Source organism: Symphodus melops (genome assembly GCF_947650265.1).
Source record: "Symphodus melops genome assembly, chromosome: 16".
In the NCBI taxonomy this organism is placed as follows: Eukaryota; Metazoa; Chordata; class Actinopteri; order Labriformes; family Labridae; genus Symphodus; species Symphodus melops.
Genome location: NC_136706.1, coordinates 10,008,064 through 10,034,141, shown reverse-complemented (window position 1 = coordinate 10,034,141; position 26,078 = coordinate 10,008,064). Strand labels below are relative to the sequence as shown.

General features: G+C 39.5%; 3 protein-coding genes across 3 annotated transcripts; 1 reads left to right on the top strand and 2 right to left on the bottom strand.

Moving 5' to 3' along the window:
* Positions 1–720: 720 nt before the first annotated feature.
* LOC306836678 (prolactin-releasing peptide receptor-like) lies at positions 721–6,007 on the top strand. Its single transcript, XM_079363884.1, has 3 exons — positions 721–996; positions 3,195–3,669; positions 4,984–6,007. The coding sequence occupies exons 2-3, from the start codon at positions 3,221–3,223 to the stop codon at positions 5,615–5,617; spliced, it is 1,083 nt and encodes a 360-aa protein (XP_079220010.1). The 5' UTR covers positions 721–996; positions 3,195–3,220; the 3' UTR covers positions 5,618–6,007.
* Positions 6,008–8,809: 2,802 nt separating this feature from the next.
* Positions 8,810–12,386, bottom strand: brf2 (BRF2 general transcription factor IIIB subunit). Its single transcript, XM_079363875.1, has 4 exons — positions 12,031–12,386; positions 11,420–11,479; positions 10,974–11,295; positions 8,810–9,853 (listed from the first exon to the last, which is right to left on the bottom strand). The coding sequence occupies exons 1-4, from the start codon at positions 12,176–12,178 to the stop codon at positions 9,043–9,045; spliced, it is 1,341 nt and encodes a 446-aa protein (XP_079220001.1). The 5' UTR covers positions 12,179–12,386; the 3' UTR covers positions 8,810–9,042.
* A 734-nt stretch (positions 12,387–13,120) lies between these two features.
* rab11fip1b (RAB11 family interacting protein 1 (class I) b) lies at positions 13,121–25,928 on the bottom strand. The gene is made up of 6 exons (XM_079363865.1): positions 25,387–25,928; positions 17,933–18,363; positions 15,861–17,652; positions 14,118–14,918; positions 13,773–13,875; positions 13,121–13,613 (listed from the first exon to the last, which is right to left on the bottom strand). The coding sequence occupies exons 1-6, from the start codon at positions 25,740–25,742 to the stop codon at positions 13,407–13,409; spliced, it is 3,690 nt and encodes a 1,229-aa protein (XP_079219991.1). The 5' UTR covers positions 25,743–25,928; the 3' UTR covers positions 13,121–13,406.
* Between the last annotated feature and the right edge of the window lie 150 nt (positions 25,929–26,078).

The window sequence follows — 26,078 nt, the reverse complement described above, 5'->3', positions numbered from 1 at the left end:
AGTACAGGCAAGGCTTTTTGAATAAGAACAACTACTAGACTAACATATTAGACTCAGCGATATGCTGAGGCTCAACAGTACATGCATGCAAACTTCTACATGATGTTGCTGTTGGAGTACTAGAACAGACCTAATATTGTAAAAACAACAGCTAATGTCAGCATTTACTCCAATATTAATACTACTTTTTAAAAGGTACTTATGTCTTTCAAATCATATAACACCATCAAAACGTGTGTCAGCATACTGACAGTCCCTTGAAACTTGTAGTTTTAACTTACAGTTTGATGAAAGCAAACACTCGCTATTATCTGACCGTTAGCAACTCACACATCAATCAGAGAACGCTCAAATCGTCAAAGTTCACATCTTAAGACGCAACATTATTGAACACTCCATCTCTCAGTTTCCAAGTCTATCCACTTTCCTATCCAATAAAGACGAAAATAAAAAAAATACATCTTTGAAAATTTAAGAAAAATAATCCTGTTTTATCAATGTCTGAAGAAAATGTTTGAAACACCCCGATAGAAAGTCTTTTATAAGGTGGTAAATCAGAAGACTCCAGGCAAGAGATCTGTAGATGCATCAACAAACAACGAGGCGTATAAATAATAGAGACCTGCAGATGCCTGTGGGTGGGTTAATCAATAATTGCAGTTACTGTCTCAATCCTAAGATCTATCAGTGCTAAACCTGTGCAGTAACTAATCAGCTCAAGATCAAACGTCATCTCCAAGTCCAACCAGAACATGAATCTTTTGTGCTTCTCTTCCATCTTATTGGCTTCCTGTCACTGATACAGACATCTCTCCCTCTCTCTCTCTCTCTCTCTCTCTCTCTCTCTCTCTCTCTCCCTCTCTCTCTCTCTCTCTCTCTCTCTCTCTCTCTCTCTCTCTCTCTCTCTCAAACAGCTTCAGCTCACTCACTGTGGAGACGTTCAGAAGAACGGTCTGCCACTCACACTCATCTCTACACTGAAAAACAGCAACACAGGTAGGTCACCGAGTGATTCTTATTTGTATTTGTCTAACACTTTGTCTCACACCTATCATCATCAAACATCAGATAGGACATTATTCGCATGCCATGAAGGTCACACTGCTCGGAGTAGTTAAAAGTTACAGTTTCAGTTTGCATGTGCATAATTGTAAGAACTAAGTGCAGTATGAGGGTATTCAGATTTGTATTTCTCTTTTATTTCAATTATTATTTTAAAATTATGTAGATGATATATGTACATTTTTACACAGTTATCCTAATTTCATCTGGACTATGTCAGTGTGGGAGAAAAATATTAGGAAATATGAAAGGTTTTATAAGGGAACTAAATCTATGTGGACACATCTGCCTCAAAGGAAAATAACACGCACTTGGTTTTATATAACTCTATGACTTTTGTATGCACTGTGGCTTTTATATTCATACAATACAGTGACCTGTGGTTTTAGCCCATATTAAATACTCATATTTAAAGGAAGTCACGTTGCCAGTATCCTAGAGGTTACTGTGCAAAGGATACTGTCCATCAAGCGGGCAGCAGGGTTTGAATCCAACCTGTGGCTAATTTCTCATGTCATTCCTCTCTCTCTCTCTCTCTCTCTCTCTCTCTCTCTCTCTCTCTCTCTCTCTCTCTCTCCACTGTTTCCATCCTTTCAATCTGCTGATCCAATTTTCTTATCCAGATTCAAAACTGATTCTTCCCACTCGGTCTCTCCCAGTGAATAAGTTTAGGTCAAAACGAATGTATTCTACACGTTTAATAAGACTTCACACACAAACTGTGCGTTGTTTCACTCACTCCCTTTGTGTTTACGTGGACACAAAATAAACTGAGACTTTAATATCATTGTGATCCTGTGCATGTCAAATAGACAGCAGACAGATTAATTTAAAAATAAATTCCCATACTGTTCATTAATAATATAATTACATTTGTGTGATAAGCCTTCTCATCAACTGATAGTATAAATCAATTCCTCATGGAAAAAGGTCCCATAGTCCCATTCTGTACATCTGCACCACACGAATAAGCAGAGTATGTGTAAGCTTCAGCAGATAACTTTACAGCAGCACAAAACCTCCAGAATAGTGAGAACTGTTGATCATGTAGTTATAGGGTAAGGTTCAAAGTGTCTTAAAGACTTTGAGGAATTTAAGATAAGCTAAGAGAAATGTACATTTACAGCAGCAAAGCAGGATAGCAGGAGAATTTATGTGCAAAATTAAAGAAAACCTGCAATAAGATAAATCATTCAGAAAGTTAATTTTAACTTTGTATTAAGCAGAATTTAACCACCTTTTGTTGTCACGGTGTTTCTGTTAAATTTGTTTCATCATAACTTGTAGTTTTATTTTAATTTGTGTAACGAGTTGTAATGACGTGTGCTGAATCAGAGGTATGATTTTCTTTGACTTGTTTTAGGGTATGATTTAGGGTATGGCTACCTGTGTTTTACAAGTCATTGCTTCGCCAACCTGTGAACGAGGATACAGACGCAGCCATTCATATTCACTCAGTAGTCCAAATATTAGCTCTTGTGGCTCCTAAATAAAATTGTCATGTCCAAAACGTCAACATTTTCAGCTTCAAAACAGAATTCCAAAGGAGGTTCGCTACATCCATTTCTTATATAAAGTCAGTGTATGTGATCAAAGGTTAAGAGATACACTCACATACTAAACGTATAAAAGTTGTCATTCTCTCGCTGATTGATATAAAAACATTTCATGAGTAGACAGATGAACACTGGGCTATGGGGGGATTTTGCCATCTCATTCCAAATGCAATATCTTTTTACAACTTTACCTTTCTTATTTGTATATATTACAATTCATTCTGTGCTTGGTTTATGTGACAATAATATGAAATAATGTAAAATGTGTAAATGCATCCAAACGCAGCAGCTCAGACAGGCTGAATAGATTTCTGAATGATAGCTCCATAATCGCACTAATGCAAGCAGAACTCTCTGACTTGACATTTTCCTTATGTACCTTTTAGCAGAGGATGCAGAATGTTCACTTTTCACATCCAAACGCCTTCATAATAATAAACCCTTTGATAATGTGCTCTTATTGTGTGAATGTGTTGGTGTCCTTGGTTTAAGCACATTTAACTGGCTCTATAGAAAGGTTTCAGTGTTTTGTCACACCAGCTGAAAATGTGTTTTATTGTATTTTGGATGATGTAGGCATTTGGGGATTGATCTTTGCTGCCATGGAGGGTAATCACAGTGGCTCAGCTGGAAGCACACAGCCATCTGGTCCAGGAGAGCACACAGATGGACACATATACGAAGTCACCGTGCAGAACAACTCCTCCAACCGCAGCTCCCAGTTTGCAGATGTGGCCCTGCTGCAGACCTTCAAGCCGCTCATCATCCCCTGCTACGTGCTTGTCGTGGTGGTGGGTGTCTTTGGGAACTACCTGCTCCTGTATGTCATCTGCCGCACGCGCAAGATGCACAACGTGACCAACTTCTTCATAGGGAACTTGGCCTTCTCTGACATGCTCATGTGTGTGACCTGTGTGCCATTCACTCTCGCCTACGCCTTCAACCCGTGTGGTTGGGTGTTTGGCCGGTCCATGTGCTATGTAGTGTACCTGATTCAACCTGTGACAGTCTATGTTTCAGTCTTCACACTAACGGCTATTGCTGTGGACAGGTGGGTGGATCCGTCTCCATAAAAACTTTTCCCCCTCCTCCTCCTTCTCTTCCCTTTTTCATTGCAGCACGTGTCTAATGATGGTTTGATGTAATTTTGGTCTGTAATCTCATGTGAAACAAACTGAGCCCTGAAGCAACCGTGAATAAATGAACTTCAAATAACATGAAGAAAATTCCCGGAATATCTAATACATTTAGGATTAGGGTCTATTTAAAAAAAACCTAATTCTGAATATGAGTTGAGTGTAAATGTCAAGGCAAAAAATTCCTCATGTTTCATTCACACTCATTAAAGAAAGGCGTTTGTGAGAGCGTACTTACTTTGAGAGGAAATTTAACACCAAGGGCTGGCTAATTATTGTTAATAAATATATGTGACTTAACTATTAATCATTCAATGCAAGCTTTATTAAATAATATAAACTTTATTCTGGCTTTCTATATACAGAAATATATATAACTCAAAGTCTCTGTGAACAAAAATGACCTCCCGGCAATTCAACTAATTGGGTTCACATAATAGTGGGTGGCTGAAGTAGGCTCTACAATTTGCTTTTATCCAAAGTAATGTACATCAGTGATTAAGTGCAACACAAGCAAAGATCTAGAAAGGAGGAAACAACGTCAATGAGTGCAAACAAAAAACTTTAAGTCCTATCTGTCACAGGTCACAGTAATTACATTTCATTCGCCAAAATTTCAATATTAGGAAACTTGTGCCTGCAATGGTACCAGCCCAACATCCAATTATCTAAGTTTTAACAGACGGAAGAAGGAGGTATGAGCTGAGAAAACTCGTCCCAAGGTGGAACACAAACACAGCCCCAGAATCCCTGCTGCTCACTGAATCAAAAAGTCAAACATCAAAATTCCTTCTGCAGTCCTGCACTCACTCCGTTGATTTCTCTCGTGTCTCAGCGCGAGGACGATACCGTCAATCTTGGCTCTTGTAAACTCACCTTGGCGTCGCTTTCAAAGAGAATCACTTATTACAGCTCCACTGCTTTCTCCCCAGTATAGCCTAAAAGTGTGCAATTCAATTATTTTGTTTGGCCTATTTAGATCATTCAGATTAAAGTGTCTTCATTTTTAAGTGGTTTTTGGTTGTCTTTTAAAAAAAAATTATGAAATAATGCTATGAAAATCTAAGAGACTACTGTGGGATTCTGTGGAACTGCTATTTCAGTGCAGATGAATCAATTAAACATCAATACTTAAGAATAATAACAAGTTTTCATTATTGCTTTTAGGCATGAACTTGATTGTGATTGGTTGAGCATGAGAAAACTGTACTGCTTTTTCCTCATTGCAGATATTATGCAACTGTGCATCCCCTGAAGAAGCGTACCTCAGTGTCTACCTGTGTCTCCGTCCTTATCGGCATCTGGCTGCTGTCCTGCGGCCTCGTAGCCCCGGCCATCACTCACACCTACCACGTGGAGTTTAAAGACGAAGGCTTCACCATCTGTGAGGAGTTCTGGTTGGGACAGGAAAAAGAAAGACGTGTTTACGCGTACAGCACCCTGCTGGTCACATACATCCTGCCTCTGTCAGCCGTTTTTGTCTCTTATCTCTGTATTACTGTCAAATTAAAGAAGTGTGTTGCACCGGGAAATAGGTCACAAGACCAGGCGGGCATTCAACAAGCTAGGAAGAGAAAGATCTTTCGCCTAGTTGCTCTCTTGGTGTCTGCGTTTGCAGTGTGTTGGCTTCCCATTCATGTTTTCAACGTGCTGCGAGATATAGACATTCATCTCATCAACAAGCGCTACTTTTTACTCATCCAGCTGCTGTGCCACCTGTGCGCCATGAGCTCATCTTGTTGCAACCCTTTCCTCTATGCATGGCTACATGATCGCTTTCGGGCAGAGTTACGGAAAATGTTTAAGTGCCATCATCGCATCGGAGTTCCTACAAATCACTGTGCTGCCAGTGTGGTGCTGTGATGAGGACTTTCTTTTATTATTGCTTCTAGCTTGAGTTGCTGATTCATACCTGCAGGAACATTAGGGAAAAACTAGGTGTCCACAAAGATTGCAGTTTATTCTGTAGCAAAAAGGAAGCTTTCTTCTGTGGCCCAGGAATAACTACTAATGGTGAAGCGATCTAATAATTAAAAAAATAAAAAGTTGGTCCTTCAAGTTGTTTTTCAAAAGGGGAAACCTGAAAGATTCTCCGAACAGGAAATGGTTCATCCATTAGGGAACATTAGCACGCTGACACAGTATATTAACGATCTCCTATTTATAATTTCATCTGTAAAGATGTTATCACTAGCCAAAGGCCAATGCTTCACAAGAAAGGTGAAGTTCTCAAAGTTATCCTCTGAAGAAAATTAGCAGAAAAGTTAAAGAAATTCAGGTCATTCATTTTTAAAAGGCTAGATCATAGACCGGAGTTTTTTAGGGATTGTGCAGTTCCGTAATCACTGGTGTTGGAAGCTGGGTCATGGGATCACTGAAATTGAGAGAGGTTTTAAAGAATGCTAATATGACATCAAACTGAGAGGCATCAGACAAACGGTTGAGTAGACATCTTTTTCTAGAACAAAGAAATGGATGAAAAGAGAAAAACAAGTTAACTCTGCCAATACTTGGTCCAACAGTGCTGATGGAATAAGGATTACCAACCAGGTAAGAACAAAAAAGTTCATTAGAAATATCGAATGGTGAAAAGGATCTTAGCCAAACAAACACCGGTACACATTGCTTCGTATGGTGCAGAAACTGAAGATACATTCCTTAAATGAATGCGCTCACTTTGGTCTTTGGTCTGACTTACAGCACACGCTGCAGATGTGCTCTGCATAGATGAGAAAAAGTGTGTTTTAGTAGATCACGTCAATCTTTTGAATCACACAAAAGAATTATATTTTTGTCGATCTGATCCATTAGATTTAGGAACCTATGCACCATTACAAATTTGAACGTAATATTTGAAGAGCAATTATATGACGCACATTAGACTTGAATAAGGTGATGAAACAGTTGGAAGGAGCATGGGATTCAGAAGAGTTGATATCTAGAGGCTGAAGCTCTTCTATTTTAATAAATGAATGGAATAAAAACATTTAGGCTTTTCACAAAAATGATAGCTGAGAAGTGCGCATGGATATAAGTTGAATGAAGGACCCTCAGTTAAAATTGTGTTTGGAAATGTTCATTGCAGATGTGGTTGGACACTGACGTCTGTGTCTTTTCTTAAAGCAGGAGCTGATGAATGTGCACCTTAACATTAATATTAATCAACTTTGGATGGTGTTGCAAAACTGCTGTTTGAAAAAAATACCCACTGTAGTGGAGTGCTTTGTTCTGTATTGCTTTTTGTGCTTTCTGTGTTTGTTTGTTTTTAGATTGTCAAGAGAATGTGATTTAAATTGTGTGGAAAAGCAAAGTATCGTATTGACAATTCTCAAATAATCAAAGCAGCCTATTATAATCCAAAATGTATTAAGGGACTGAACAGTTTCACTATAGTGTTTTCACTATCTGCAGTCCAGTTCTATTGTTACTTAGCTTTGCACTTTGACATCTTGTATTCTCTGTATGCAAATTGTTCTTGTCCCTGCGGGCTGACAGATTTATCTTTGAAGCAGTGACAACTCACCAAAGTCAAAACGTTTTAAGTGCTACAAATGTGGATGTGCCTTTAGTTTTGCTCTTTATGTCTATCAATTGGGTTTTGACGTGCAAAAAAAAAAAAAACCTGTATAAAAAATAAGTATGATTTGTAGCCTGTACAAAACTCTGTATACAACTGTGAATAAAAACACGGACATTTCAAAGAGCTCTCTACTTCAGATCAATCTAACCCCATGACAGCAGAGCACTGAATGAAATTATATCCAGCTTGGTCAGAGCGTAGTGTCACAGCAGAATTTCATTCAACTAATTTAATAACAGGGAGGACAAAAGTGTTTTCTGCATATTAACTAGACTTATTGAGGACATTAAAACAATGCAATAATTTATGGATCTCCTTGACTGCTATTGTCTGCCCAGCTTTCCAACAAGGACATCACATTTATAAGATTGAATATTCATACTACTTCCTAATCTAACCACGGTCTGTTTCTGCTCATCACACTGGAATGTCTGCTGTATGGCTACAAAACCACAGCACTATGTATCTTTTTTTTCCTCCATGCTGTGTGCATATAATACACAAGCTGGACACATTAAACCGTAAATAAAGTGTCATATGTTGCTCAGCAAGGATGAAATAACACATTCAAAACTCAGCGTGCTGATATAAACCAAGTCCTGGATAAACGCATTCTCTAAAGAAATTCACATCCTGTACCTGTGACAACCCTGTACCGCAGCATTGTAATCTCTCACACTTTATAATTGGATCCTCATGCTGGTGAGTTTTAGTGCAATTTAAACTGTCCTATTTATATGGTTAGCTTGTTAAAGCTTATTTTCCATAGCAGACTTTTTGTTAGCAGAAAAGCCAAGCTGGTAAAGACTATATTGTCAATGTCTCAGTTCTGTACTTTGGCCCCAGTACAATAATTAAACAGTAGGTAAAGTACCAGGACCCCCAAAACTGAAACATGTTAGAATTGGGGCATTATCTGTTTTTTTCATCAGTGCTTTCTCAACTATGGCTTATTATAAATGTGGGCAACTCAAGGGTAAGTTGATTCAGATCTGCAAAACCAAAATATGATTCTTGCCTCATTAAATTTTGGACAAACATTTTAATTTGGTGCACCTATTATATTATGTTTATGTCCAAAGATTTTTGAGTTACATTATATTCTCTTCAAAACTACAGCAAGAAACGTTTTTTCATCACGATTTTGGTTAAATAAAAAAAATAAATAAATCATTGCATTTCAAAATTCAAACGCTCCTTTAAAGAAATGTGTTTCTCCTCTGTTTCTGTCAGTGCATTAATCAATACATTAATAACATTTGTATTTAGTTTAGTATTTGTATTTTAGTCACCTGGTCTGTCTTTTCAGATTGACGTAACTGGCTGAAGGGAGCAGACAGTTTGTTGGCTTGTATGTTCAACGCAGCATTTGGTGGGCGAAGCTGAGTGGAGTGAAATGAGGTTGCAAACTGATAAGTGGAAGGTTTTTGTCATGTTCATGTTGCTTACCGCCACTGTAACAAATAAATTCAGTGTTTTTAACACTGTCACATTTATTAATTTAAACGTCAACCAAAAGGATACATTCTTGAACGGCATGAGCTACATTTAAAAGGTTGTAGCATCTTAAAAATCTCATGAAAATAAAGAATTTATTGCAAATAGAAAATCTTCAAAAAAGAAAACAAACCTCAAGGGTCAAAAACAAGTTTTTTCTTATATAACAAGAAACCAATTAAAATAAAGCTCGGTTTTGATGTGAAACCAGTTATGATTTCCCACTTTCTGATAGCATCTTCTGTGTTTGAGCAAACTCTTTGGCTTCCTGAGGAGTGCGGATGTACGAGTCAATTTCACTGTCGGAGATCTCCTCGTCGCCAGTGACATCCTTGAGCCCAGGCTGCTCAACTCGTCTTTTCTTAGAATGAACCACACACGGCGGAGCAAACAGCATTCTCTTCCCCCAGTTTGGAGCTGGATCTGGGCTCTCCTGAGTCTCATCATGCTGCTCAGGTCCTGTGCGTAGATCGCCATCTTCATCTCCTGTTTGATGGGCCTTTTCAGTATTCAATTCACATTTTTCCACAGAGGACGCATCAAGGATTTTTGACGGAGTGTCATCCTCAGTTTGAGAGTCCTCACACCTGGTTTGACACTCTGTCAGTTGAGCGTCCTCATGGGTCCTTAAAGCCCTTCTTAGCAGTGCGTACCGGTTATTCAGAATATCCCCCACCTGCAAGATAACATTTTCCAGCGTCACCTCCACCATGACCCATGGAATCTCCTTCCCCAGCTTCCACAGCACCTCCTTCATCTCAGTTATTCTTTTTAAAGCTGGCCTGAGCCTATTCATTTTGGCAAGCTGGCAGAATTTGTCCAGAGAGAATTTCAGCCGCTGCTTGGTGGGTTTCAATGACTGCCATGCTAAATAGACAGCCGCCATCATGATGGGGACGGGCCTTCTGCCAGTCACTATCCAGGTGTCTGCTGCCAGCTCCACCAAGGCCACGGCGCGTTTAGACAGAGCCCTGGAGTCCTCGGCCAACCCTTCAGGGACATCACTTGTGCTAAGTTTGTACCTATGAGAAAGAAAAATAATCTGGTGTAAATATGTTGAATTCACATTTTTAAAATGGCTCATCAGACGCTGGAACGTCTCATTTGAAGTACATCAGATGGAGGATTTAGAGCACGGGTGGATTTCTGTCCTGCCTGGTAGCTTTCCAGATAGAAAAAGTTCAATTTTAATTGGCTCCGAAGAGATTAACTTACACTGAAATCTCGGCTTTAGGGTCAACAAGTTCATTCAGACAGATTAGCATTTAGCAAGCTATTCCAAATAGAGCCATGTGTGCTTTATGTTAATAATAGATTTTTATACCAATCCGTTTGTACAATTAAACTAAAAGCTAAATATCCCCATCAAAAGGATATCAAGATCAATTAATGGTAGGACTGGATCATAAGAACCAACAACACTTGTAGGGATATTTCTATATTACTGAACCATCCATACTATTGACAAAATGTGTAATATTACTAACACCATATAATAAATCAAAATCAGGTAGAATTTAATTTGCCATCTGTCTTTCATTATAGTTTTGGACGCTGCTCGGTTTGTCAGGCAAACAGCAAACCTGCAGGTGTTGCGGCGATGAATGTGGCCAAGCGAATGGGTTCCGATATAACTGATGATTGATGACAATGATTTTGTTTTCTAAATCGCCAGGAAACAATTCTCCATTATAATAACATACAAAGCTTTGTAATCGCAAGGTAATGAAAACTAAAAGAAAGATTTAAGAAAACAACTTAAATAAAGTTTTTATTTCAGGACTGCTGGTATTGAAATCTTGAGCTAATGAGCCAAATAAATAAATAAGTTCTTAAAATGAATGGTTGTCAGGGGGAAATGAGTAAATAAAACAGACACGCTTGTTGCGTGTCCATTTAGAGCTTATGTACACACAATACTACCGTCAATGATGCCATTACTTTTTTACACATACACTTGGCACCAGTATTTCCTTAAGGATGCATTAAATTCTAATTATTTTGTAACAGACAACAAAACGGAAGTTGATTGGTCGATAGTAATTCTGATGTATCACCTATTTTTAGTTTAACTCTTTTTCATCCCGCTGATAGAACCCGTTCCTCTTATACAGAAACATTCGACCGCCGTGTTTCACTCACTCCTGACAGTGCGCTTCCATCACATCCGTGACGTTGGTGATCGGAGCCGTGATGTTGAGAACTTTGACCATCTCTTGATAAACCTCTCCCATCAATGCGAGGTCGACGCCCAGCAGGCAGCTGAGGGTTCCCATGGTGATCGGCCAATTGAGCAATCTGCAGCTGACAAGCAAGCAGCAGCCGGCGAGAACTTCCTTCTTCTGGAGGCTCACATGAATGAAGCTCTCGTGCTGATAGGTCTGGTTGTAATAAGTGTCTGAGAGATTCTCAATCTCACTGTTGACTCGGAGGAGGCGGCACATGGCTTTGAGACGCTGCAGACCTGCGAAGATGTAACGAGATATATAACCTGAGCTTGTGAAAACAGCGGGATGAACTCCATATAGATGATCTATTATATAAGTCTCTCACGAGAATAAAAACACCCCTCTGTGAGGAGATCTCACCTTTTATTAGGTTTGGACAAGGCTTTTTGTTTACAGCTGTGGTCCAGCGGTAGCTGACGTCTGTAAAACACAGAGGGAAGCCAATAAATAAATAATTACACAGAAGAGTCACAGAGTAGGGGTCAGCAAGTACACCATCATCATTTGCAAATGATGACAATTTGAAATGAGGATAAAGGAGATTCACTTTTTTGTTGTTTACCCGTCCCTCCAGAACACTGGGTTTAACACTTCTATAAAAGGTTGATACACTTCAGAGACAAACAGCCCTGCATAAAGTCATGTTTGCACTTCTACAAGTGCTCTTCAAAGATCAATGTGATTGTGTTACAACTTAATGCTTCCTGAAAAAAAAGTTTATTTTCAGCAGCTTTCGCTGTGCAAGTTCAATTGCATGACTTGCCAACTGAAATGAGACTAAAGATCTATCTGCCCCTGAATCATCCATGATGACCCTGGAGCATGGAATACGTGGAGATCATGTTCCTTTCACAGACAGTAAATATGAGGTTTATTTACCTTATCTATCCAGAAATATCATGTTTGTATGTGTCTTTTAAATTTCATTCACCCAAACAGAATAATCGGACAGACTTCTTCAGTGTTCATACCTGAACCTCCTATAGGATCATTAGCCAGGACTCCCTCGGACACCACCGAGCCGCAGTCCACACAAACCATCTGCGCCTGAGAGTACAGATCATCGTCCACGACGTTTGAGGAGCCGCAGCCCGGACAGCTCAGACCCGCACGAGACATTTCACACACACGAGCCGCAGCTGCGCGTGCACACAGGACTTAAACACTCCAATTTAAACAGACATGCGTAAACAGGTTTTATCGACGTTTACTATTTTAAACATAACAGTCAGCAAAAGGTGGACGAACGACCGATAAACGTTACTTTTACCGGTCTAGGTGGGCAAATGAAATGTGTCCGTGTAGACACGTTATGTTAATGGTTCCGCTTTCATAAATTCCGTGGTCGAGACAGCGTCCACTTCAGAAACGCCCGACTGAACTTTATTTATGTAGCACATTTATAACAGCCAAGGTTGACCAAAGTGCTGTACAGAAGTTTCAATATAAATTTCTCCGCATGCTTGTCTATCGTTTTAGAAGTAGATGTTTGCTTAAAAAGACGAAATAGCAAAACATATATGTTTTATGATATCTAGTTTAAAAAAAAGAGCTATCTGAAATGTGGAATACAATTTATATTCAAGGCTTATTTCTATTGCAGATTGTCTTCTGGCTGACGTTATGAGGTGCTAAACTACCAGTTTGAACCAAAATGAGTCTGTGATAATATAATTTATTTTTAATTAAACTAGAACATAGTTTATGTTCCATATTTCAGAGAGCTTTTATTTTTAAACATGTCTTGTCCTCTTTTAAAAAATCCAAATGAAAATGCATGGACAAATGCTTGATTAGTCTTTATTTCAGAAACACGAACATATTTGCTTTAACAGTTTTTTAACATCACTCAAGTAAAGAACAACAATTCATTAACAATGTAGCTAAATAAAGTGCTTTTAGGGGTTACCAGAATCATGTAAACGTTGACATTCAATACAAAAGCATGAAACATAATCAACATAATGAGAGCAAAGTACAGTAAAATAAGGCCCTATTCATATTGGATGAATGTCCAGGAGGCAAGAAGCTTGTCTATAGAAAAATATTTGTTGTTTTACCATTCAATGCAGGAAGTAATGCCACATCATGTCAGCAACAGTTTAATAGTTATAAACCCACCTAACATGTTTTTTTTTAAATGTACACTGGCACATAATGAAGTGGAGAAAATGTCTAAGAAATTGAATTGAGAATATTCAACATCTTTGATTGTGGTTTTTTTTTAATAAAAGATTCATATTACCTTGATGTTGGATGCAAACTGTTCATGTTTCGCAAACCTAAACTCCAGTTAGCATATGATAACTGATAAGGATCACTGGAACCAAAATGTCAGCTGTGAATGCTACACTGCTTTCTTCAGAGAGTTCATGGACATGAGAACAGTTGGTGCTTCTTCCATGACACGCACAAGCAAGTTATCAATGTACTGCTCCAGCTCAGATATCTTTTGGTCTCTCTCAGAGAGCTGGTTTTGCTGTTTTAGCACCATTGAGATGAGTTCCTGTTGAGTCAGTTGTGAGTACGGCCCTTTAGGTGCAGTGTCATTTACCTGGAAGCATACATGAAACAGGGAGAGTGTGTTAGGTTCAGACTCAAATATTGGTGCTAATGAATGTATCAGATAAACACATGTTTTGGTTTATTTATGCTAAAAACAGCAAGAACCATTAAATCTGCACATCATTTTATGATCAAAAATAAGATATACCTTTGTTTTCTCTTGAACTTCATAAATCATTACTGTAGCTTTTTTGTCTTCTTCTGATGAAGACTGCTGTTCCAAAGCATTTAGGGGTTTCACGGGTAGAAGCCTGCAATATGGTTAGAAATCACAAGTCAAACAGAATACTCTAGTTTGTATAACCCCTGCAAGCTCAAAGATTTACAAATTTAAATGATAAAAGATAACGTATAAATAATAGAAAACTTCTACTTTAGAAATGTTTCATGGAATGAGTCTGATTATGTAAGAAGCTAGCAATATGTGATCTATAAAACATGACGTTTCAGATGGCTAACATTCAGATTCTGTTGAGGAACAAAACTGTCTCACCTGCGTCGAGCTGCAGGAGGCGCCTCCTTCTTCCCAACCGACTCAGCGACAGCAGTTTGTTCATGCTGGGGTTCCTGCAGTGCACTCTCCTTTACATAAACAACACTTTTGGTCCCTGAGTTTGAGTTATGGGCATCACTGGTATCCCGTGCTTCACTGCCTGTATCCTCTGTAACCAGGACTCCTGTGCTCTGGTCAATTAAAGTGCTTGATGCTTTTGTAGCAGGAAGTTGTGGAGCGCGGATTATCTTCGAGGATTTGATTTTCATTTGAGAGGTGGCGTTTCCATCAGCCTCTTTTGCGACAGGTGGAGGCCATTGTACTGAACCAGAATTACCCGTCACTGTTGTATCATTTTGGCTTGGGAGCTCATTTTCATCTTCATCATCCTCAAATGGATTTAAGCTCTTAACTGTTTTTTTCTGTGAATTGTTGCCATCGCAAGACTGAGCCTGTTTCAGTTCAGATTCCACAGAACCAGGTCGAAGTGGTGCAAGACGTTTACCAGTCTTATCTGTTGTTCCCTTGGTGGCACCAGTTTGTGTTGAGCTCAGAGAGTTATTTGTACGTGTTGCAGAGCTTCTCACAGGGGCAATTTTTTTCTCAGAGCGCTTAGGTATAAGGCTGGTGGATTTGGCGTCTTTGTCTTTACTTTGCTTGTTTATTTGGACCAGATGTCTGTCCTGCTCCTTCTGAGTTTGTCTGTCAGATTGAGGCCTTCCTGGAGGCTGAGGAGCCGCTCGTTTCTCCTGGTGGGAACCAACAAGATCCTTGTCATTTGTGGAAGTGGAAGACTGGCACCTGGAAATGAGACGCACACAACATGATGCTGACATTGATTTAAGGATTTGTTGAAGAGAGCTTCATAAGAAAAGAAAATCCCTATTTTGTGAGAAAGTACAGTCAGATACAAAGCAATGTGTGTTGAATGAAAATAGAACAAAGAAAAGGCAGCGTTTAGTTTAGTGAGACTGAGATGACAAGGAAACACTTTTATTGTATCCTGAAAATCTGATCAGAGAGCTCCATGAAACACCGTCCACCTTCACTGTCACTCAAAAAAAACTAATAATTGTTTCAAGTCATTTTCACTTCCATTATTATGACACTTGATATAATGAGCTACGACTGTGCAATAAGCCCCCAAACTCAACTGGCAAACTAAATGTCTCCTTACTAACACACATGTATGTACCTGCACACTTGTACTCACTCTAACACAAACTAAAGTACAGGCACAGTGTAATGAAATGTTGATGACGGTGTCAGCTTCAGGTTTCGTTTAAAAGTCAAGTGCGAACGGGAACTGTTCCTTATTGTAAACTGACTGGGGAAAAAAGGAAAAAAAAAAAAAGTCTGATAAAACTTTGTGCATGTTAATGACTGATTAGATCTGTGTCAAACATCACATTGAGAGTCACAACCTTCTTTGTTTGTTCTGATAGTGATACTGATATAAAATGGTTACTTAAATAAATATAGTGCAATGTGCATCACTTTTTCCTGACAGTACCTCAGAGACTTCAACATCATTCCTACCTAATCTTTTCAGTAGACTACCAGTCTACTGAAAAGATCGTTCTTAAAGATTACCAGTCTACTGTAAAGATTGTCACATTTTCAACATGAATGGTTACAGTTAAGTACCACAATTGTAATCCTGATCTTCATCTTGTTCATATTTGTGGTTGGGACTGAAATGTCTCAACAACTGCAGGATAAAAGTTAACAGTTTTATCTCACCTGTTTGGTTCAGCCGGTGAGCTTGGACTCTCCTCAAATGGATTGCAGGAATGCGTTTCATCAAATGGATTAGAAGAAGAGACTTCCGCAGGGATGTCAAATTCTACTCTTCTGCCTGCAGCTTTGTTTTTTGGTTTGTTCGCCTTCTGTTCTTCTGCATCTTGTGCTAAGATCTCTTTCTCCAACCTCCTGGCCTCCTCTTCTTTTTCCTCCTTTTCAGCTTGTTCCTTCTTCCTTATCCTCTCCTCTTCCTGCATTTTCTCTTCTGCCTTGATTCTCATCTTCTCCTCTTCTAATCTCTCCATTTCTTCTTTTTCCATCCTTGCCCTCTCCTCTTCCTTCATTCTCTCTTTTTCCTGCTCTTCCTTTCTTGCTTTCTCCTCTTCCTCAATTCTTCTATTCTCTTGTCTCTTTTTTTCTTCCACTAATCTCTCATATTCTTCTTTTTCCTTCCTGGCCGTCTCCTCTTCCTCTTTCCTCCTCACCTCCTCCATCCTAAGCCTCTCCTCGTCCTCTCTTTGCCTTTTTTCTTCTTCTTCAATTCTATTCCTTTCTTGCTGTTCTAGTTTTCTCTGTTCCTCCAACTTCTTGTGCTCTTTTTCCAGCTTCGTCCTTTCTTCTTCCTCCATTCTCATTTTCTCTTGTAGTTCAAATCTTTTCCTTTCTTCCTCCTCCAGTTTCACCTTTTCATTCACCAGTCTTTCATATTCTTCCTTTTCCTTCCTCAACTTCTCCTCTTTATCAATCATTTCCTTCTCCCGTTGCCTTATTTCCTGTTCCTCTAGCTTTCTCTTTTCCTCTTCTTCTTGTCTTATCATCTCCTCTTTCTCTCTTCTCCTCTCTTCTTGGACCCTTTCCTCCTCTATTCTTATCCTCTCCTCTTTTCTGACTTTTTCTTCTTCAAATCTTCTCTCTTCTTCCTCCAGTCTCTTCATTTCCAATTTACGCTCTTCTTCTCGTCTTCGAGCCCTCTCCTCTTCCTCTGCCATTTCATTCTCCAGCCTTATTCTTTCCTCTTCCTCTCTTTTCTTTCTTTCCTCAATTTTCCTTCTTTCTTCTTCATATAGTCTCATCTCCTCTGCTAATCTTTCACGCTCTTCTTCTTCTTCTTCTTCTCTCTTAATCCTTTCCTCTTGTTGTCGTCTCTGCCGCATTTCTTCCTCTCTACGTACCCTCTCCTCTTCCTCCTTAACTTTCTCCTCATCAATCCTTTTTGTCTCTTCCTCTCGTCTCCTCTTCTCTTCAGCCAGCCTCAAAAGCTCTTCTTCCTCTCTTCTAAACCTCTCCTCCTCCCTCCTTATCCTCTCTTCTTCTTCTCTTTTCATTTCCTCATATTCAGTCCTTTTTTCTTCTTCCTCTCGTCTCCTCTTCTCCTCATCCAACTTTTCAAGCCTCTCTTCCTCTTCTTTTATCCTAATCTTCTCCTTTATCGTTTCTTCTTCCTTCTTCCTAAGTTCCCCCTCTTCTTCATTTGTATTTCCCTCTGCAGTGGCCTCTTCCTCTTCCTCCTCCTCTGTCCAGGGCGAATACTGCCTCACAGCCCTCAGAGAATCCACAGATGGAGGGGAGCTATCTGGTACATCCTCCATGGATCCATGCCCTGAGCTGGCAAGGCTGTAGTTTGATCCGATGCGAGAGGTTCGGGGCAGAGGCTCTTCACGATAAATATGGCTGCCATTGATGCATAAGTTACTCTGTTCTGCAGGGGCATGCTTTTGGTGAGCAGAGGAGGTGTCTTTGCTGTCTGAGCTGCCCGAGCGTTTGTGTATCATGAACTTGAACTTCTTTTTACCTGCACGGACAAATAAATAAAAATGCATTTAATTAAACAAAAGAAAAAGTGGGATTGCAGCTATTATGCATTAGATTGGTGTAGGGTTTTTTTCAGCATTTTTTTTCAAATTGACTATATCATTGAACCTTTTAGTCACATAACTGAAATTCATGCAGAGATGTCTGTGTAAGAGTTTGTGATTTAAAGACGATGCAAAATAAAAATCTAAATCTTGAACACTGCGGAAAGGTTTTGATCACAGTCATAACAGTGAGTGAAAAGGACAGATGTTCCTGACCTTCAAAGGACTCAGCATTGAGACCAGACGACTGGCTGCTGCTCAGTGATGAGTTCTTCACAGGCAGAACGGACATGGACTGAGACATGTTCTTCTTCAGGTTCGACTTTGGATGAAACAAAGACTTCGTCCTCAGTTTCTTCTTTTTCTCGTCCTTGCCAACAGATGCCACCTCCTCCTCCCCGCGTCCTTCCTCCTCGCTGTCCGTCAGAACCTGAGTGAATGACGGCACCACGTTAGACGCTGCATCCGACTCCTTTTTCTTGCCTCGGACTTTGTCCTTGAACTTTCCAAGGCGGGATCTGGATTTGCCGGCAGCGGAAAGGTCAAACATGCTGGCGGTCATGTTATTCCTCAGGAACTGGATGTCCACCAGAACCTCTCCCCTGTCTTTGTCTGGCTTGCCCGTCTTGTCCAGCAACTTGAACCATCTGTATAAGATAGGCATGGTTTCAGAATTTTGAAAGGCATGTTACATAACACTTTCCTGCTTAAATGTGAAAACATTCATACAAAAGCAAATCTTTTAGAAGAAACTATTAAAGCATTGTTTATTGTTCATCCTTACTGGATGGCCAGTGCTTACTCTTAAAGTCAATTGGGCAATAATGTTCATTTTACTAACGTTTTTAAATCCCATGATCCACACAGCAAAGCAAGATGTCATCCAAAAATAGCGAGGAGCTTCACTCCCATACAAATTACAGTTTGCACACATCATCTACAGAATGGTTGTAAGGACTTGAAGAACCACATGCTAAGACTTTTTATTTTCTTCAAGTTTGGTCAGTTCTGTGTGGAAACTATGAGCCATCCTGTAACAAATGGGAGTTTCACGCAGCAACAAGTTGAATGTTTTTGGAAACTGTGAGGCTCCAAGCGCATCCAGCAAACTGACCGAGAAGGAAAGTTTTTTTTTTCTTCAACAATAATGCAGTCTCGTCTGTGGCTGCCTCTAAAGTATGAATACTGATACTGTCTAATTTTTGTTTTTCCTTTTTTACCATTAAGACTTCCGTGATCAATTTCTAATATGAAGTATGACCTCAGGATAAGAATTGTGCCATATATTTCAACATGACAGGCATGTCATGCTTGTATTTGTATGTATGTTGCACAGTCCCATTAACCACAGAAAACCAGCAAACAGCTTAACCTCCAAAAGATGAAAGTTTGCTTCCAAAAAAAGTCTCTGACGCCAAAATCCTGAAACTGATTAGGTCCAAAGAGAACAAATCTGGTATTTTCCTCATTAAATTCAATGGAGGTACAGTAGGTGCCAAACCGAGGCGTTTAAAAAAAGGGGGATTAGGGAGTCACGGGACCCCTAAAATCTGATTGGCTATCCCAAGGACTCTGATTGGCTCGCTGCCTTTTTACTTTAAAGAAATATTTCTTCTTTAAGTCTATGGGGAATTATGCATGGGGGATTTATATGTTTATAAAGGTTGTGACAACTGATACTATAACTTAAAGGTAGATGTGATTAGTGGAGACAGAATGATTTATATTAAAGACAAAAAAAAAAAAGAAAAAGATTGGTTGCCAGTATAGCTCAGCGCTTCAATTGCATATCCTGTGTCACAGTGGATATACTGTAGCCTGTGAAGCGGCAGCCTGGAGCTTGAATCCTACCCTTTACTATGTACAGTATATCATCCCCCCACCTTTCATCCCTCTTTTCACCTCTATCAACTGTCCTTCATAAAAGGCACACAAAGTCCAAAAAATTATCTTGAAAAATAAAAATGCTGATTGGATGTGTTTTTGTAGGGTCAAGAAAAAGGCTAAAAACACTCGAGGGGGCGTCCACCGAGACCAGCTTTTGTCATCTCTGCACAGCTTCTGCCACCTGTGTCACAGTCCAATACTAGCAAAGGAATCTCAGAAAAAGAAGAATCCTTTTTTTCAGAACAAAGGAAAATGATCAGTCAGCATCAAAAAGTGCCCATCAGGCAAAAATCTGAGGCCAGCTCACCACTGAACAAACAACTCACACTGAAATCTGGATTCCTGGGGAAATGAGGAAATGAGGAAGGGGCTGTGGGTGCATTTCTGTGTGTGTGTGTGTGTGTGTGTGTGTGTGTGTGTGTGTGTGTGTGTGTGTGTGTGTGTGTGTGTGTGTGTGTGTGTGTATTAAGAACAGTTCTTGCGATTTAAAACAAGAACTTATGACTACTGCCATTCAATAGAGATCTGTAGAAGCACTATGCTGTAATGCGGTTGCCTACATATGTTTTGTTTATGTTTTTAATGTGTTTCACTGACCATAATATTAAGTCTTTTCCACAACGCTACTTTCTAAGATATGGCTATGAAATACAGACTAAACCATGTACATTGCCCTCCTTCAGTGGTGCTGGTGGATAAGATAAGCTGCTGACATTCCCCCTCCTCCACCTCCCCCAGGAATTCTTCACATGTGTGGCATGAGCAATTCAAAGAGGGAAAGGCCTTTTCCTGGAATTTATGAAACTGGTGAGACTGCTGTCACAGCTCCCCTGCTTCCTACAGCTGATGAGTAAGAGGATGTGAATTGCAAATTTCAGACCTTAACATTAGAAATATTCAACAGAGACTTCTTCATGCCGAGCCTGATAATGTCCTTCAAGAGCCCACGCCGGTGTAGACGATGAGAATATTTATCTCTAAAATAAAAACTACTAGTGTCTCTGTTACTATATTTTCCAACTCTCACCCACAGTCATATTTTTTATGTGGAACAAAGTATATAAAATAACATTTTATCCATCTCCTGTGATACTCTTTTTCCAACAGTTGACTACTTAACAATCAAGAGCTTCATCAGCATTCATTTAAAATGACGTTAATGTCCAACAATGTTACTTCAATATCTCGGTTTCTGCTCCGAGCTCTTCAGTAAAATATTTTTGCTCTAATTCTTTAAATGATCTTATATGTTCTCCAACAAGTTGCCAAAACTATAAACAGCTGCCTGTGGAGGCTAATAAAGTATGACGAGGAGAGCAGAGAATAGACCAGGAAGGGAGAACTTTAAGGCAAACAAACGGGCTAAAAGACTAGAAGGCAGGGAAGCAGTTGAACAAAGGTTAAGTGTTATTCAGTGTAAATATTAGTGTGATTCTTCTATCGCTTGTTCATATTGAGTTTTGCAACTTTGAGAACATGTTGTCCGTTTAGCTCCAGTTGAATTTCAAAGCTTACAGCTTCTGCAATGTTAAGAAATAACATCAAATGATATTCCAGTTTCATGTCAAAAAAGAGCTTCATCTCCGTTTCACTTTTAACTGTTCTCATCAACCCAAACAATTTGAAAATACAACAGATTCTTCAGCTTTATTGATGCTTTACTGTAGTTTTATATGAAGCACTCTGCGTTTTTGCTATTTTTATTTTTAAAAAGGAATGATTGGGATAAATATTTATTATTTAAAACCAAGTAAGGCGTTCAAGATGTTTTACAATAGAATAGTACACAGCTCAACATAATGCATAAGTATTGTATTAAGATTAACTTGATTGTCACAGTGGGAAATTTGCTTTGGACTTCACAGTGTTGTAGCAAAATACATTAATTCATTGGTAAAATATGTTAGTCAAATAATCATTAAATTCCACAAGTAAATCACTAAAAACATAAATATGTATTAGTTAAGAAAAGTAATGAACAGTAAGCTATATTCTAGTAAAGTCTATAGTACACTATAATCTTCGCGTTATAGATTTGCTTCACGAGCACTGCAGCAGGTCTGAATATATGAGCTATGTAAACTAGTTCAGTTCTATACTACAGTCTGCATCAACTGTCACTAAAAACACCCCACACAAACAAAGAAAAAGGAGAAGAACGCTAGTTCAGCTTCCAGAGACGGAAGTTGCAAAAGTGTTTGGCAGTTAGCTGATGGGGCAGTAAGCAGTTTGCAGGAGGAGGAATTAAACACAGCTCTCACTAAACAAAGTCTTTATGATTAAACTCTGTAATCCAACACTTAGTGTTTTTGTTTTAAGTGCTGCTCTGCTTCACACAGAACCACTGGAGGATAATTCATGACTCAACATTTTGTAAATGTATTACACACACACACACACACACACACACACACACACACACACACACACACACACACACACACACACACACACACACACACACACACACACACACACACACACACACACACACACACACACACACACACACACACACACACACACACACACACACACACACACACACACACACACACACACACACACACACACACACACACACACACACACACACACACACACACACACACACACACACACACACACACACACACACACACACACACACACACACTTCCTGGTGAATCCTCAACCACAGATAAGACAATGCCTTGAGTGGCTCGAGCCTTTCTTATCACAGAGCACAGCTGTGTGAGTGGAAGAAGAGTCGAAACAGCTCAGCAGTGATAATGTTCAAGGACCAACGCTGTGCAGGGCTTATTGTACCAGTCAGTGCTTCATAGAAGACAAAATGAAGGTGTGTGAAACAGAATGACAAAAGGTTCAACCACTGGTTAGATTTGTCCAACCAGTCACTTTAGCCTCATGTACAGTATGTCAGAATGATTTAGCTGCTTATAGTTTTTTTAATTAAACAAATGCTTCTGTCACTGTCAGAGGAAAAAAAGCGAGACGAATTAGTAATGACTGAATTTCATTTAGCTGCTGCAGTTTCAAGGTCCTTGTATTGTGGATGCAGCATAGCAACAAATGCAACAAAGCTTGTTAGGGCTAACTAATTACATCTCTATGACAACTCTAAATGCCAGTAAAAAAAGGTTTTAGTACATATTTTTGAACTAGCTTATTTCAATATGTGATGTTTAGCAATTTAAATCTCCTGAGAGTCATTTTGTACATTTTAGCCCCTCATCTGTCTTTTTGCTGATCTTGTTTTTATAGTACAGTCACAAAGAAACCTGCTGCTCTCTTAAAACAGTCAAATGTACAACTTACTGATAATCTTTTTGGAAAACGTAAATGGAGGGACTTCAGGCCTGTCCAGCTATCTCTTCATCTGACATAAAACCAGGAGCTTTAAATGATTAATTCTAATTAATGAATCAAGACAGTTTTAAATGGTTAAATGTAAAAAAAAAATTAAATTAAATTTCAACTTACGACTTTTATTAAAGGGGGGAACAGTCAGTTTGATGCAGAAGATATTGTGATCTAGCTAAACATTCTGCAAAAGCTATTAATGGACCTTTTGGATGAGAATGTTTTGTCATGATTAATCTAGATCATATGGGTTATAAAACAAATCAAACTGTGAACAAACAAATTCTGAAGTGTTAAGACCTGCACCTGTGCTGTCTTAAGCCTGCTGAGTAGTAGCCTTTTAGTGCCTTTAAAAACATATATTATGTTCAAAAAAGGAAACATGGGTGGATAATTGCTTGGCTGAATTCAGCCCACACCATGCACCTTTAAACAGAAGAGCTCTTGTACAGGCAGCCTGTGGAACATGTTTGTCTTTTTAGGGTCAGTGTTGGCATACTGGTCTCGCTTGGAAAAACTGACCTTGCTCCACTGTAGCTGTTGCCATCTCTGTTTGTTTTTGGTTGATAAAAACAGTCAGGAATGTGAGGCTAAAGCTGGATTTAGAGGCAGGGTGCATTCAGGTGCTCACTGGCGTCCACATGATAGCAACAAGAAACCAGCGAAAGCATGCGGACTGATTTTACAAAAAAAAAAAAAAAGAAATTTACATTTTTAAAATCCTCATTAAACTCCAAGCAGGTGGCCATGTGCAACGTTCTGCAGCAGTACTCAAGGGAAATTCAATTTTTTTACGACTTGTTGCCAAACACAGCATATCCGTGACAGAAACAAGAAAACCAAAAACATGCACGAAAAAACTTTCAGCACACAACTGGGGAAGTTCAACTGAGCATGCTGGGAGCTGGACACTATCTGAACAGTAGTCGAGGAAGTTTATTGTCATTGAATGCATTACAAATCACATTAATTTCATGCTCTTAAAATCTACATTTTAATAACATTTCCCTCCAACAATCATACCAAAAACTGCCCCTATTGTTAATGGCTGTGTTTTATAAAAAGTCTGCATTACTATAAAAAAGTAGCACCTTTTTCATAGCAAACATGGGCTGCACTGTGAACTTTAAGATAAGAGATAGCTTTGGTATGGACTAAATTACACTTCCTGCAGTGGTGCAAGACATCAAACTAAGCAAACACACCCAATTACTAACAAACAACCCATCAGAAGGTAGAAGAAGGAACCGTGCGTTTGTTGTGTTTTGTGTCTGCAGAAAAACATGCTGTTATGCAGTGTGCTTTGCGATAATACCAGTCACATGTCAGCAGAATGAAGTACTCAGAAACAGCTTAGCAATACAAAACAATGCGTCTTGAATTTCAAATTTGAACAAGAATATCCAATAATCTTTTCTTGGAACAAATGTGGAACATACTTTCTGCTTAAAGGAGCAGGAATAATTGTTAATACTGAGCTCATGAGGCCTGGAAAACCTGATCATCCGTTACTCACGCAAACTCAGGGTGTCAGTTTTTTGGTACAGTAAAGGATTTAATACAGACCTCTGTCAAGTTACCAAACTATTCCGGGTGGGAGCAGGGAGAACAGGCTACAAATTCAATGGTTGACGTTTTCATAGCATCTGTACTTAAAAACACATGAAGTCTGGGTCTTCTTTGGGAAATCTCTCTGTTGTTGACAGTTCAGTCAATAAAAGGGTGAATCCTTTGACTCAGGTCTTTTGCCTGAGTAAGTAATGCTGATTGGCATCCTTGAACGCCACCGAGGGAACAAATCCCTTAAGCTGCACTGGAGCAAGAGGGCAACGATCATAAATCAAAGCCAACAACAAGGGTCTGTGTAGTGAGGCATGGCTGCATGTGTGGGAGTGATGCGTAAAATGCAAATATCACAGCGGTAAATTCACTTCCAAAGGTTTTTTTTCCAAGGACAGATAAAGAAACCATTACCATGGTGACAATCCAATTTTCCCATAATCATTTCAGCATTGAGAGAACCTGAATTATCATGATAGGGATTGAACTGATTGTGAAGCTGTGCTGCTAAAAAGGTAAAGCAGGCTATAGGCAATTAGCTGTATTGAAAGTTGACTATTGAATATGCACAGGTGTTGTATTCTGACAGGACTGAATAAAAACATGGTTGTTATGCAAAGGTCAATTTGACCGTTTTAAACCATCACTGTATCTTTATAACTGTCTTCAGTTCCAGCAGCAGATGAGTTTTACTGCTGAAGGACACCAGAGCACGACGATTTCTTCTGAATCTGTTTGACCTCAGGTGACCAGCTCAATGAACCCTCCTTTACATTATGGTTGATGTTATTTGTGTGGTTAAGCTTTGAATACAATTAGCTGATTATTTGATTAGTTCAGTATCAGCTGTATGCACTTACTCTGTCTTTTTGCGGGTTTTGTCCTCACTGAGATGGAGCAGGTTAATGACAGCCTGACCCAGCATTTTATCTGGACCCACCAGGGCCCGGTGCAGGACTTGAACGTGCAGCGTGCCTCCTCCTCCACCTCCTCCTGCTCCTTGATGAAGCATCGGCGGCAGGTCGAAGGTGGCCTCCTCCTTCCACACCGGAGCCACACTCTTCTCCACCACCGAGGTCTGAAACTTCTCTTTGCCCACTTGCATGACCGCGTACGCATCGTTGGTGCCGCTTTTCCCCTTTATCCTCAGTCCTCTTGCTTGGAGCACCGTTACCTGCAAGCTCGAGGGACACCACTGCTGATCAGAGAGGGACATGTTTCCAGCACTTGTTGCGTCGAAAAAATAAGTTCAGAAAAAGTAATTTGAGACTTTGGCTGAAGAGGGAAAAAGTCCTCCCAGCAGCTCCGTTGAAGGAAACAGCTGAGTGGGCGTGGTCACATAGTCAGGGGGGGGCTTTGCTTAAAACACGACACGCCCCCAGATTATGACTTCTGCGACAACACCTATTCACACCACATTACTGCAGATAATGGGCCGCACCTGATCTTTCACACGTGTCTGACTTCATCAGCACCACGTCTGCAACAATACAAACATAATTGATTGTCAATTTTGTCAATCATCTTAGTCCCTTGGGTTTCATATAGCCTA